General features: G+C 38.6%; 1 protein-coding gene across 2 annotated transcripts in view; it reads left to right on the forward strand.

Moving 5' to 3' along the window:
* Positions 1 to 814: 814 nt before the first annotated feature.
* The window catches only part of LOC101723761 (KRAB domain-containing protein 5-like), a 43,157-nt gene continuing 28,538 nt past the window's right edge, over positions 815 to 15,433 (forward strand). For both annotated transcript variants that reach the window (XM_087182097.1, XM_013068582.2), the window contains exon 1: positions 815 to 1,019. In XM_087182097.1, the coding sequence (XP_087038223.1) occupies positions 1,017 to 1,019 (3 nt within the window). In that variant the 5' untranslated portion in view covers positions 815 to 1,016. The remainder of the gene's footprint in view (positions 1,020 to 15,433) is intronic.

The following is a 15,433-nucleotide window of genomic DNA, read 5'->3' on the forward strand; positions in this document are numbered from 1 at the left end:
TTTTTTTTTTTGGTACCGGGGATCGAACTTGGGTCCTGGAGCTTGCTAGGCAGGCGGCGAAACCACTGAGCTAAATCCCGGGCCCCAGAATTATTTTTGTAACTTTATTTCAAACATATTTGTTAAAGTAACATTAAAAGTTGCCTTTAACTTTTATAATTGACCAGCTCCGTGAATTAAAACTCATTTTTAAGTTCTCCAGACTTCAGTTTTGACATTGTTAAAAGGAATGATAAGATTACACAGCACATTGTGAATAATACACACACATATATGACTAATAAATTGATAGGACCTTATATACAGGTTAAATGGAAATGTCCCCATTGCAGTAGGTTCCCATACCTAGAAGAAGTCCTGATTTGAAAATAGATTTAGCCACAGTTTTTGGGTGCAATCCTTAACACAGCCAGGAAAAAAAAAAAAACTGCGCGTAACCTTGTAGTGGATCCGATAGATTCCAAGCTCTTGTATACAGCCAGCAAAGAATTGTAAAGCGTACATCCGACTGTGAAAGAAAAGCAGTTACATTTATTGAAGATCACGAACAGAAAAATGGTGCTGGAAAGAGAGGGAATAAGAAGGGCCCAAAACGGGAAAAAAAGGAAAAAGGACCACATGTGTTTTGGTCTGAAGCTATACGGGACCGGTCCTTGAGCGCCTGCGAGCTCAAGGGACTGGAGGGGAGTGGTCTCCTCAGGCCCAAAGTTCTACCTGTACTACAAGAACCTGGCTCTGTAGTCGTACTCAGCCATGGGTTGGAGACATTTAGTGTCATTCAAGCCCAGCGTGGGGTGGTGCTGTAGGTTGAGCTGTTCAGTTTTACAGTCAGAGCAGATGGGGCGGGCTTTCACATTCTCTCTGCCCTTGTCTGGCGCCCGCCATCTTGGCAATATACTTCGCGCGCTGTCTTTGGCTCTGTTGGCCCACGTGACTCGATTTTAAGCCTGTGTCACCCTGTGATCTCTAGGCGTGGGAGATACGCTAGGAGATAGCTGGAACCCTGGAAGCTGAAAATGGTGAGTGTGTGGCTCGGCGTCTGAGACAGGGGAGGGAGGCCATGTGGAATCCTTGGTATCCGGCAGCGGCGGACATAGCCTCTGCTGGGGTCCGCTCTGGAGTCTGCAGGCCCCAGTCTTTCCAGGGCAAGCAGTTCTTTTCCTCTCCCGCTGTGGGGCTGAGGGGCGGAGGCGGGCCCTCAGCTGGCACTATGAGAGTCCTGTCCTGGGGACTTCCTCCCCTGCTGGAATCTTCCCTGGGTAGAGCTACACTTCAGTCCCACGTTACTCCAGATTTGGTGGGTGACGACCTGGAGGATCCTCAGGGGATAACAACCAGCTCCTTTTGTGGGGTTACTGTGTTCACAGGGTTCCCAAGCCCTCTTTCCCCCTCAGGGGTCACTTATTTTCTCGAGCTTTTTTATTTTTTGAGACGGGGTCTTTCCACTGTGCGGTGTAGTTCGGGCTTGCTTTGCTCGCACTATGTACCCTCGAACTCGCTATGATCCTTCTGCCTCAACCTACCTCGTGCTGGCATTACGGACATAATACGCCTCTATTCCCAGCTCTTCTGAGCTTTACAAATGTATAAGAAAGCAGAATCTCAAAGCCAGAGCCCTGCCCCCACCAGCCAAGCTTTTCGTAGGTCGGGCAACAAATTCCTTAAAGTTCATCAGCACCCTGCATATATTCTTTACCTTTTTTTTTTTTTGTACCGGAGATCGAACTCGGGACCTTGCGCTTGCGAGGCAGGCGGCGGCACCACTGAGCTAAATCCCCGGCCCTCTTTATCTTTATTTTGGCGCTGAGGATTGAACCTAGGACCTTAAACTTTGTGGACATACACTATTACCGCTGAGCTATGCCTGCAGCCCCAACCTCTGCGTTTTGCGTTATTTAATCCATTCATTTTATTATTTTTATTTTATTCGGTACCGGGGATCAAACTTAGGACCTTAGGTTTGCCAGCCAGGCTCAGTGTCAGTGAACTACACCCCTGGCCCTTAAATCCATTCATTTTAATGCTATTCTTGATATGGTTGGATTTATATTCTCCTTTCTGTTGCTCTTGAACAATACAGTTCTTACATTCATATGGATTCATCCTTAGATTTTCTTTGTATTGTCATTCCTTGGTATTATTATGTTAGTATACATTTTATAATATACTTTAGTGTCAGGTGATGACAGCTGTTACTCTTTCTTTTCTTTTTTTTTTTTTTTTTTTTGAGACAGGATCTTGCTTTGTAGTTCAGGCTGGCCTTGAACTCACAATATAGCCCAGGCTAGCCTGAATTCATGGCGATCTCCTGGCGATCCGCCTGCTTCTGCCTCCCCAGTGCTGGGATTACAGGTGTGGGCCACCACTCCAGGCCCTTCCCCTGTTACCCTTTTTTTTTTTTTGTTCCTCAAGTTTGTACTCAGGACCTTGGCGCTTGCCAGGCAGGCGGGGCACCACTGAGCTAAATCCCTGGCCTCAAGATAAGATTAATTTGGTTGGAAATGGTCACTTTTGTAATGAGTTTTGCACACGATATGTAATCAAATCTTTCTAAATACCTTTGTAAATTTTTATGTTTTCTAAATTTTGCATTATTTACTTTTTTTTTTGGTACTGGGGATCGAACTCGGGTCCTTTCCCTTGTGGGGCAGGCAGCAGCACCACTGAGGTAAATCCCCAGCTCTGCATATTTCCTTTTAAAAACATGTATATATGTGGAATGGCACAAGCATTTGGCAGCTGTATAAAATATATTTTTATTTATTTATTTATTTTTGGTACCAGGGATCAAACTTGGGTCCTCAGCTTTGGAGGCAGGCGCCAGAACCACTGAGCTAAATCCCTGGCCCAGCAGCTGTATAAAATATAAAATGTGACTGACTGGCCCATAGAAAGTGCCCCATACTTTATTATATCTTTGTTCATGAATGTAATTTTTCTTGTTCCCACTCACTGTGGAGTTCAGCTCTTTGGACCAATACTGCTGTATCTTCATATGTTATCACAATACACATGTGCACTAATTTCAGTACATCTGTACAAATGTGCATTAATTTCTGTATATTTGTACCCATGATGGGGAAATAGCCAAGTTGTTTCCCCAAATGGATAATAAAAACTCACCCTCCATCTTCAGTTCATGAGATTTCAGTTGTTCCATGTCCTCATCAACGTATGTTTGTGTATCTGATGTGCTTTTATTTTATGTTTCTCTGATTTTGGAAGATGTTCAACTTTTTGATATTTCCTATATAAAGTGATTGGTCAAGTGTCTTGCCTGCTTTTCTTCTGGGGTCTCTTTTGGTTCCATTCTTAAAGTGTTCAGTAATATGTACTCTTTTTCTAAAGACTCGCCTTTTATAAAATTTGTTTTACCTTTTCTAAACTGTTGAGACTAATGATTAATGGATTGTTGGTCTCTGTTATTTTACCTACTTAAGACTATGTTTTCTTTATAAATGCAGGTTTATGTGCGTTCTACTTTTTTCTTATAGTTTTATTGAGGTATAATTGACATAATCTACACATATTTAATATATATACTATCTTGATATATGCACACATCCATGAAACCATTACCACAATTAACATATTTCTGTTTCCTAATACTCTTTTATGATCCTCCTTTCTGCCCCTTATTAATAGTAATGCCCCTACATTAATGGTAATGTACTATTTTTACTGTATTGAGCAAGATAAAACCAGGACCAATACCAAATTATATAGGTCAGTGAACTATCACAAAAGTAACACACCGTATAACTACTACCTACATCAATAAATGAAACAACTGATGCCCTCTTTTATCAGCACTCCATCCATTTCTCTAAAGTGGTAATTATCAGTTTTGTGATCCAACTTGTACTGATAGAGCATTCTTGTAGAATCTTTTCTGCCTAGGAGAATTGATGATTCATAGGGTGTGTTTGAGAAGGTACTGCCAAACCCTTTTCCGATGTGGCTCTACCACACTGTCAACACCAGTGTTTGACAATTGTAATTAATACCTTTGTGACTTTTAGTCTGTTGTTATCATTGTTTTTCTTTCTGCTGATCATGCAGTAGTATCTGCTGGTTCTAATGATAATTTCTCTAGTTAGTGTTACTTGTACTATTCATATATAGTTTTGTTTTGTTTTTGTGATATGGGAGATCCAACCCAGGGCCTCATGTATGCTACACAAATGGTTTACCATTGAGCTACACCCTCAGCTGTGTTCATATGTCACTTGAATGTCTCCTCCTTTGTAACATGCTAGTTGAATTCTCTTAGTTGTTTTTTTGTTTTTGGTGTTTGGTTTTGCCTCAGAAATAAATAGTACCTCATACATTCTATAGTAGCACTGCTTTATTTGAAATGTGCACTGAAAACATGTTTTTACAGTCCATGACTTACTGTATTATTGTAGTATACTTTTTCTTTATAATTTGTTTTAAAATTTTTGATGTAAGGATATTTTTCTAATGACAAAGTCATAAACTTTTTCTCCAAAAATTACTTTCTGACTATAAATCTATGGATATTTTGTATAATCTGATATGGGGACCAGATTTTATGCTAGATAACCATTTGAGCAAGCAACATTGATTGAGTGAGATGGAAATTTGTCATAAAGTGGAAAAGTCTTTCCCAGGGCAGCAAAAATAAACTCTGCCACAGGATCCAAGGGGTCTGTTTAAAAAGCAAAGCATGAAACAGTCAAGTGGGAAATTGTTTCAGAAGAAAATGTTATGTTGCCCATCCCAGCACATTCAGAGATGTGCTTAGTGAGCTTAACATCAAATATTGTGGCACATGGAGGTAGTTCCTGGCCATGAACACATTTATGATGGGGCTGTAATTTGTATGTCTTGCTGCTGGGAAGCTTGAACTTATATGACTATACTTATACCACCAGCGGTATAGGCCACCCAGTGCAACAGTCATGCATGTACCACTGGTGTTTCAAGTCTGTGGAAACATGTTAAATGCATTATTCTTCTAACTCAAATGTTCTAAGAAGTTTTTTGTATTTTGTTTTTGGTACTGGGGATTGAACTCGGGACCTTGCGCTTGCACGGCAGGCGCCGGAACCACTGAGCTAAATCCTTGCCCCCTAACTCAAATGTTTTTAAACTGCAGACAGAGTAAATTCTGAAGTGTTTAATGAACTTAAATTGAAACAGAACATAATACATTGCAGAATATCACACTTTGTACGGAGAACTTCAGAATCTGCCAAAATATATACACACTTCAAGGAGAGAAAAACATATAAATATTTTAATACTAAATTTACTGAGACATCATGAGATTAATACTAGTTACCTTTGGCCTCTACAATTATAAGAGTTGTTCAGAGTGGTGGCCATCAGCTTCCAGACATTGATTAGTGTGGTGAACTTCCGCTTGGGTGACCTTGGTCATCGAGATTGCTGCACATGCATTTTCAGTTTCTTCACTAAGGGCCCGCAGTGTAGTGGGCTTTCTGCTGTATACGACATCTTTTAGAGACCCCCTTACAAGGATAACACCAGCTCTTGAAAAAAACAATTATACCATTTTTCTTTTCCTGAAATGTCTATACATTTTTTTGGTGGACTCCATATTTTTGTTTTAATTCTTTTGTTTTGTTCTGTTTTTTGGTTTTTTGAGACAGGGTCTCATTTTGTAGCCCAGGCTGGCCTTGAACTCGTGGAGATCTTCTTGCCTCAGCCTCCCGTGCGCTGGGATTACAGGCATGCACCATCATGCCTAGCTTGTTTTTGTTTTTGTTTTTAAGACAAGGTCTCAAGGGCTGGGGATTTAGCTCAGTGGTTCCGCTGCCTGCCTCGAAAGTGCAAGGTCCCAAGTTCGATCCCCAGTACCAAAAAAAAAAAGGGAAAAAAAAGACAAGGTCTCATTATGTAGTTTAGGCTGGCTGAACTCACTGTGTAGCCAGGCTGGCCTTAAACTCTTGGTGATTCTTCTGCCTCAGGCTCCAGAGTGCTGAGATCACAGGCATGTGCCACCGCACCTGGTGAGAAGTTTTGTTCAATTTTTGTTTTAATTCAGTGGGATGTGAGTGTGTAATATGAAACGTGTTTCTTACCATCGGCTGAATTCCAAAAATACCTAGAAACTTCATGTTACTATGAAATATCTTCAAGTTGTGTATCCTTTATAAATTGCTTTATCAAGCATATCTGCTTTCTAGAATGAAAAGTGCTGGTCTTAGTGAATGTCATTACTTCTTGCATCTGTGAACATTTGTGTTTGATGTTCTTTTGTGTGTTCTGTGCTTTAGTATCCCCCTAGTCCGTGACCCCAGGCCTGAAAGAAAGGTCTCAGCAAAATTCACCTGTATGTATTACTCAAATAGAGTTGGTGGGAGTGGAGTTAGCATGAATGAACATTGGCAGTAAACTGAATGACAGGAAACTCAGGTACCTGAGAGTGGATGACAACTAGAATGTCAAGCAAAATGTACTTATTCTGCCTATTCCAGGGCCTTTGTATTCTCTTTATTTCAGAGCTTTTTCTTTTTCTTTTTTTTTGGTACTGATGATCGAACTCAGGACCTTGTGTTTGCAAGGCAGGCATGATGCCACTGAGCTAAATCCTCAGCCCCTGAAGAGCTTTTTCTTTTCTTTTTTTAAATTTTTATTTACTTATTTTTTAAAAAATTCTTTTATTGGTACATTTTAGGTGTACAATACATTTACATTTATCATTGGGTGCTTGTACCTGTACATGATGTATCTTGGTTCTTATTTTTTTCCCCATTACCTGTGCACCTTCATTCCCTCCACCCTTCCCTATTTACACAGATTTTGTTTTCATTTTTTTTCTTTTCTCATAATCTTTCCTTTCCCTTCTTTCCTTTCCCCTTCTCCTCCCACCACCCTTACACCTTTGGACCTTTTCCTATTTCAAATTATCAGTTATTCATTTTAATCATTTTAATCCTTATTTACACTTTCAATTTCTCTCATTAGAGAAACTATTCCACATTTACACATGTGTGTCCTATTTATTTCATTTAAGAGTATGGCCTCACTATGCACCATTTAGCTATAAATGCTCTAGTTTCTCATTCTTTATGGCTGACTAGTACTTCATTTTATAAAAAACCCACATTTTTATCCAGTTTCCAGTTGATGGGCACTTGGGCTGTTTCCAAGCTTTAGCTATTACAAACTGTGCCGCTATAAACATGGGTGCACATATATCACTGTTTTATGATTCTTTTAATTCTTTGGGTAAGATACCCAGCAGGGGAATAGCTGGGTCAAATCGGACCTCTAGCCCTGGTTCTTTGTGGTATCTCCATACTGATATCCACAGTGATTGCACCAGTCTGCACTCCCACCAACAGTGGAGAAGGGTTCCTTTTTCCCCACACCCCTGCCAGCATTTGTTATTGGTTGATTTCTTGATAGCAGCCATTCTTTGTGGGGTGAGGTGGAATCTTAGTGTTGTTTTCATCTGCATCTCTCTAATGACCAGTGATGTTGAAAGTTTTTTCATATATTTATTTGCTGCTTTTACTTCTTTGTCTGAGAAATGTCTATTCATTTCAGATGCCCATTTTTGAATTGAGTCTTTGAATTTGGGGGATGTGATTTTGTTTCAATTCTTTATATATTCTAGATAGTAGACCTGAGGTACAGCTGCTAAAATTTTTTCCCACATTGTAGGTTGTCTCTTAGCTTTGTTGGTGGTTTCTCTTGCAGTGCAGAGAAATAAGATGAGATCCCAGTTGTTGATTCTTCGTGCTAGTTCCCGTGCTACTGAGGTTTTGTTCATAAAGTCTTTTCCTATGCCAGTGTCTTCAAGAGTTCTACCTAACTTATCTTCCAGGAAGTTTAGTGTTTTTTGTCTTAATATTTAATCCACTTTGATCTTAGTTTAGGGCAATGGTGATAGGTATGGGTCTAGTTTTAATCTTTGGCAGGTTGAAATCCAGAAGAGGTTTTTCTTTTATCAACTTCACCACAGTGTTCTCTTCAGTACAATTTTCTCTCTTCTTTCAAAAAGTAATACCTCTTTCCCTCCTGTTTTGACCACTCACATACTATTTGCCTGAGACATCAGGCCTCCAGGATTTGTAGACTGGGATCAGAAAGTTCAGAGGCTATACATGGCCTGGTTATGGGCTCTTACTTTGGGATTCTTTGACTATCTGACATGCTTTATCCTTCAGGCTCAGTTCTTCCACCAGATGACTATTATGTTGGTGGGTGAAAGGAGAGTTGACTTGTATACACTCTTTAAAATAGTCATCTCTGTACAAATTGAAGTTGAGTTTACATTACTCTTTTTTTCTATTGCCATAGTATATTCCTAATTAAAATCTTTCCTCACCAATGTAATGAATTTATGGCTTTATTTTTCGCAGTATATCATTTTACCACCCCCTTTATGTGCTAAAGAAGGGGCCATTGGTTTTCTCTGAGAAAACAAAAATCTCCTATTGTGGGCCAGGTCTGTGTTACTTGTCAAAACTGTGGTGCTAAACATTCCTTCCAGATTTCCAAGCTCCATACAGTTAGGCAAGGCCAGTGAACTAATCATAATCAATGAAACACTTGCAAAGTATTTCTGTGTGTTCAATCTGGACCATAGCCCAGATACTACAACTTTTTATTTAATTTCTTAATTAATTTTGGTGATATGGGGGATTGAACTCAGTGCCTTCACACATGGCTACATCCTCAGCCCTTTTTTAATTTTTAATTTTGAGATAGGGTCTTCCTCATTTTCCCAAGCTGAGCTCTATCTCATGATCCTCCTACTTCAGCCTCTTAGAATACAGGGATTACGAATTCCTTGCCTGGCTTGGATGCAACAGCATTAAGATGATGGGGGTACTACCTGTCTGGTCCTTGAGTCACTCTATGGAGTACTATGCACCCATAGTTGATTTGTCTGAAAATGTCAATTAGAAATTAGTCCTCTGAAGCTAGTGAGATGAGGTCATCGGTTTGTTTTTGGTATGGGGAAACAAACTTAGGACCTTGTGCTTTCGAGGCAGGTGGCAGAACCACCCAGCTAAATCCCTGGCAGGTCATCGTTTTTTCATGGATACCAATCTAGTCAAATCAGATAAGCCTTATAATTGACCCAGCTTTTAAGACCACATGGAATGGATCCTACAGATACAACTCTGACTTGAAATGACAAAAGTCAGTTTCAAAGAGACAGACATTTGCAGGCCAGTAAATTAGGAAAGGAGACCATGATAGATAAATCCCCAGATACAAGATATAACTAATATATGCATAGAGCCCGAAGGTGTGAGTATATACAGTGCCCTGTGTGTAGTGTAGTTGGAATACCAGGAATGTGTACAAAGCATGGAGATAGTAATAACTACTATGATCCATGGCTCGATGGAGCTGGGATAACTTCAGATCTATAGTCAAACACAAGTAATTGCCTCCATTTGGACATGGCTCTGTCCTCTGCTGTTCATCTGGATTCAGCTCTCTTTAATGAGATCATCTAAGTTTGGTGATCTCCAGATTTTCACTTTTCAGGATATTAGAGGTAGTGTCCTGCTGTCCTCTGCCATCTGTCCTGCCCCCTCCATACTGGGGATCAAACTCAGGACCTTGCACTTGCGATGAAGGCACAGTGCTACTGAGCTAAATCCCTGGCCCTGCCATCTATCACTTTTGTGGATCTTCTAACCTTTGCTTCAGACTATAGCCCTTTCCACCCCTTCTGTGCATGGAGGTACGTTTTCTTAAACCCGTGGGAAGATAAACTCACTGGAGTATCTGACATCTCTGGTGCTATGGGAATCATACACTTTGAGAGAAGGAGAGAAGTTCCCTTCTGGGTACTATTTTCTGTCTGAAGGGTCTTGTGTGTAATTTTTTTTTTTTTTTTTGGAGACAGAGTCTTACTATGTAGTTCAGGCTGGCCTTGAACTCACTATGTAGCCCAGGCTGGCCTTGAACTCACAGCAATACTCCTGCCTGAGCCTCCCAAGTGCTGGGATTACAGGTGTGGACCACCATGCCCAGTTTGTGTCATCTTATTTTTGGTTTGTAGAGAAGTCTTTGTGACCACAGCTAAGAATTACCAGCACCATCAGAAGTAGAATGATTTTCTCCTGGAATCTCCAGAGGGGTGTGGCCTTGCTAAACCTTGGATGTCAGACCACTGTCATTGGTACTGGATTTATGTCATCTACAACTCTGAGAATATCTGTGAGATATTAAATTTCTGGATTCTTTTTTTTTGGTACCAGGGATTGAATTCGGGACCTTGTGCTTGAGAGGCAGGCAGTGGAATCACTGAGCTAAACCCCTGGCCCTGTGAGATATTAATTTGAAATGATTTCTTATAGCAGCAGTAGAAAACCAGGCTTTATTGCCACTTAAATCTCCTATGTGACTAAATTTCGTCATGTAGCGTAGCTAACATTAAGTAGTAACTCTCCAACCTGTGCTGGAAATTGTAAGTGAAATGTTATTGACTCTCCTAATGTCAGCAACAGTAGGAAATTAAACAAGCAGCTTATTCAGTGTGATTGAAGTCTTTTTTTTTTTTTTGGTACCAGAGATCGAACTTGGGTCCTTGCACTTGTGAGGCAGGCAGCGGAACCACTGAGCTAAATCCCCAGCCTGAAGTCTTAATATATTGTGTTTCTTTCCTTATTAGCAGCATCCCTAGCCTGAGATATGTGGTATGTCTTCCTTCAAGGTAGACATAAAGATAATCTGTTTACTATAAAAACACCTCTGATAATTTATATTTTAACAAATCTTTTATTCTGAAGCTCATTGGGATACATTTTATTAATTGCATTTCACAACTCTGATTAATACATGGAGAGGGTTGCTTTTGTCAGAAATTTGCCTGATTGGTTTGTTTTTAGTTTTGGAAATTCACTTTTCCTTTTGAATTTTTCTTTTCCTTTTGAACTCACTATGGCCTTGAACTCACTATGTAGCCAAAGTCCACCTCAAACTCTCAGTGATCCTCCTCCCTGACCCTCCACCACGTCCAGCCCCAGCACCATTTATTAAAGAGGCTCTCTTTCCTACAGTGTAGATATTGGCCCCTTTGTCAAAGATGAAATAGCTCAGTGTCCTGGGATTGTTTCTGCATTCTCTATTCTGTTCATTGATACATTTGTGTCTGTACTATGTTATTTTTATTTCTGTAGCTTTGTAATATAACTTGAAGTCTGGGACCATGAATCTTCCTGCTTTGCTTTTGTTGCCCAGGATTACTTTTCCTATTCTAAGTCTCTTTGGATTTCGTAGTAATTTTAAGATTGTTTTCTGTAGTTTTCTGAGGAGTGGTGCTGGTTATTTTGATTGGAATTTTGTTAAATCTGTATATCAATTTTAGAAGTATGACTTTTGACCATATTGGTTCTGCCTATCCAGGAACAGGGAATACCTTTCCATTTTCTGATGTCTCTTTTGATTTCCTTTTATAGAGTACTGTAGTTATTATAGAGTCCTTTCATTAGGTTAATGCTTATGTATTTAACTTTTTTGATGCTATTGTAAATGGTATTGTTTTCCTCATTTTTTCATACAGGAATGTTATTGATTTTTGTGTGTTGATTTTGTATTCTCCTACATTGTGGAATTTGGTTATTTAATTCTAGGAATCTTTTGGTTGAAGTTTTCCAGTCTTATAGAAGATCATGTTGTCTGTAAAGAATGATAATTTAACTTTTTCCTCTCCTATACATATCTTTTTTATTCCATTGTCTTTCCTGATTCCTCTTGCTAATGTTTCAAGTACTTTGTTACACAAGAGTGGTGATAATGAACAGCCTTGTTATGTTGGTGATTCTAGAAAGCTTTCCATCAGTTTTTCTCCATTTGTGATGTTGGCTGTAGGTTTGTCATAAATAACTTTTATCAGGTTGAGATGGTTCGTCTGTACCTTTTTTCTTCAGTGTTTTCATCGTAAATGGATGTTGAATTTTGTCCAAAGCTTTTTTTTTTGCATTTATTGAGGTAATCATGTGATTTTTTTTTTTTTTTGTCCTCTCTTCTTTTTAGGTGATATATTACATTTATTGATTTGCTTATGTTGACCCAACTTTCCATCCTTGGGTGGAAGCTACATCATTGTGATGTATGATCTTTTTGATAATTTGTTGCATTGTTTGCCAGTAACTTGTTGAGGATCTTTTTCATCTATGTTCATTAAAGAATCTGGTCTTTTAGTTCTCTTTTTTGGTTGGAGCCTTGTTTGGTTTTGTAATCAGGTGATGCTAGCTTTCAAGAAGGACATGAGAACAACTGTGAGTGTAGCACTCCTTCCCATTCAATTTCTTTTTCTTTTTTTTTTCTTTTTTTTTTTTGGTACTGGGAATCGAACCTTGCGCTTTCAAGACAGGCAGTGGAATCACTGAGCTAAATCCCTGGCCCTTCCCATTCAATTTCATTAAAGAGCTTGAGAATTATGAGTGTTACATCTTCCTTGAAGTTCTTGTAGAATACACCAGTGAATCTCTCTGGACCTGGGCTTTTCTTAGGTGGTAGGTTTTTTTTATTACTGCTCCAGTTTCATTGTCTGTTACTGGATTATTGAGGGTTTTTATATCATCTTGGTTCAGTTATTATAATGGATGTGAATCTAGGAATGTATCCATTTCTTCTGAATTCTCCAGTTAGAATACAAGTTGGTGAAGTAGTTGCTAATCTTAGGAATTTTAGTGTTATTTGTTGTGATTTTTTATGTTTTTCATTTCTAATTGCGTTGATTTGGATCTTTTCCTTTTTGAGGGGTAAGACTGGCTAAGCATTTGTTTAGTTTATTCTTTCAAATAATCAGCTCTTTGATTCAACTGATTTTTTAGTTTTTTGAGAGGGAGCTGTCTTCATTGATTTCTGCTCTGATCTTTATAATTTCCTTCCTTGTACTAGCTTTGGATTTGAATTGTTAATGTTTTTCTACAACCTTGAGGTGCATTATTAGATTATTTGAATTTGCTTTTTTCTTTTCTTTTCTTTCCTTTTTTTTGAAGTGGGCATTCACATCTATAAACTTCCCTCCTAGGACTGCTTTCATTGTGTACTATAGGTTTTGGTATGATGTACTGACATTATCTTTTAATTCTAAGGAAGTATCTTGTTTTGCCTTTAATTTCTTTTTTGATCTGCTGATCAAGAGTGTGTTGTTTCATTTCCATACATTTGCAGTTTCTGTGGTTTCTTTTGCTGTTGGTTTTTTGTTTCATTGCACTGTGATCTGGTAATTTGCATGGTAAAATTTCAAGCTTTATTAGCTTATATGTGGTCTGTTTTGCAGAAAGTACCATGTGCTGCTAAAAAGAATGTGTATTCTGGGGCCTAGGATTTAGCTCAGTGGTTCCGCTGCCTGCCTCGAAAGCACAAGGTCCTGAGTTTGATTCCTGGTACCAAAAAAAAAAAAAAAAAAGAATGTGTAGTCTGTTGTTGGATGGAATACTCTGTAGATATGTTTTAAGTCCATTTTCTCAAGGATTTGGTTCAACTCTGACACTTCTTCGTTAATTTTTAATTTAGGTGATCTATTTGTGATAGTGGAGTATTGAGGTTCCCCCACTATAATTATATTGATGTTTATCTGATGTTTTTGTCCATTAGTGTTTGTTTTACGAAGTTAGGTGCACTATGGTTTGTTGCATATGTGTGTATAATTGTTAATGTCTTACTGTTGATGCAGTGTCTTTCTTGTCTCTTTTGATCAGCTTTGGTTTAAAGTCCATTATCTTAGTATCTCTTTGCTGGGACAAAAGATTGGACACCCACAAGTTAAAGGAGGAAAGGTTTATTTTAGCTCATAATTTGTAGAGATTTCAGTCCATGGTCAGCTGGCTCCAGTGTAGGGCTGCATGGCAGAGGGGCCTGGTAGAGAAGAAACAAGTCCATGGCTTGGCAGGCAAGAGGCAGCAGATAGCCAGCCAGTCTGCCTTTTCCTTTTTCTTCCATTCAGGCTACAGGCCTATTGTTTGGCACTGCTCACGCCCCGGGTGGGTCCTCTGTCCTCTAAAACTATTCATTGTCACCCAGAACTATGCTAATCCAATCAGGACTGATCCAGTTATCACTCAGCCATAACCCAGCATTACACACCCATGATCCAGTCACTCCCAGAAGCCCCACTGGGAGCACATGAAGCTTTGTGGGACATTTTAGATATAAATCATAACATCCACTTTGAGAACAGCATAGCTCTTCCTGCTTGTTTTCGGGTTCTCATTGCAAGGAACATTGTTTTCATTCTTTGATTTTTAGTCTATAAATTTCTTTTTGTGTTGGATGTATTTCTTGTATACAGCATTGGATCTTGTTTCTTGATCCATTCTGCTAATCTGTGTCTTTTGATTGGTGAGTTGAGTCCATTCACATTGATAGTTACAATTGATAGTTATTGACTTATTCCTTTCTGTGTATTATTTATTTATTGTTTTGCTTTCTTTCCCTTCATAATTGCTATCCCTGCTTGAGGCATTCATTCTCTTGGACCTTTTGGCATTGTTAGCTTCATTGTCTCTTTCTAGGATATCCTTGAAAGTTTTTTGAGTGTTGGTTTATCTTTTCGAATCTGCTTTGAAGCTGATCAGTACATTCTTTTTGTGATACTATATTTTATATTTTTAGAATTTCCCTTTTTAAAGGTTGTCTTTTATTTTTTGATACTTCTCTCATGTTATTTCTCTTTCTTGACTTAATTGAAGATATTTATGAATGGCTTAACTATGTTGTCTAGATTTCAATGTCTCAGGTTAAATTTATAGTTGTCTTCTCATGCATAAAACTTACTCTAACATCTTGAGCCTGTACTGAAACAGCTTTTACTTTCTCGATCTGTGTGCAAACTGAACTCAAAGTTAAACTTTGTATCAAAAGTCTCAGATCTTTGAATTATGTCAGGAAATCATCTCACTTTTAAATTTAACTTCTTTTTATCGAAAGACTTGTGGCCTAAAAGACAAATTTTGACTACCTGCTTTGTTAAAATCAAGTATTGTCAGACCTGTGAAATTATTCTTAAGCATTGTGTTTAAAATTCTGGATTTGTTCCTTTTTTTTTTTTTGGTACTGAGGATCGAACTTGGGACCTTGCGCTTGTGAGGCAGGTGCTGGAACCACTGAGCTAAATCCCCCACTGTTGCTGTTTCATGTAAACGTTAGAATTCTGTTTTTAGTATTGATAAAATAACTTACAAAGATATTTAATAGATTGGATTGTGTGGTGAGGCAGTTTATTGAAACTTGCAAAATCTGATATTATAACAATATTAATGCTGCTTATCAATAACATAAGGTATTCTTCATTTCTGTAATCTTAATGATTCTTTCACTAGAATTTTTTATTGGTGCCTTGAAAACATCATGGTATCTGTGAATAGTTTATCTCTTCTTTCTCAAACTTGGTGCCTTTTTATTCCTTTCCTCTCCTTACAGACATTTACCTGCAACTTTTGATGTGATTATATGATTTCTT

This window comes from Heterocephalus glaber, unplaced genomic scaffold, assembly GCF_053883595.1.
Source record: "Heterocephalus glaber isolate CG9 unplaced genomic scaffold, H.glaber_assembly_v1.0 deba00000281, whole genome shotgun sequence".
NCBI classification, from domain to species: Eukaryota; Metazoa; Chordata; class Mammalia; order Rodentia; family Bathyergidae; genus Heterocephalus; species Heterocephalus glaber.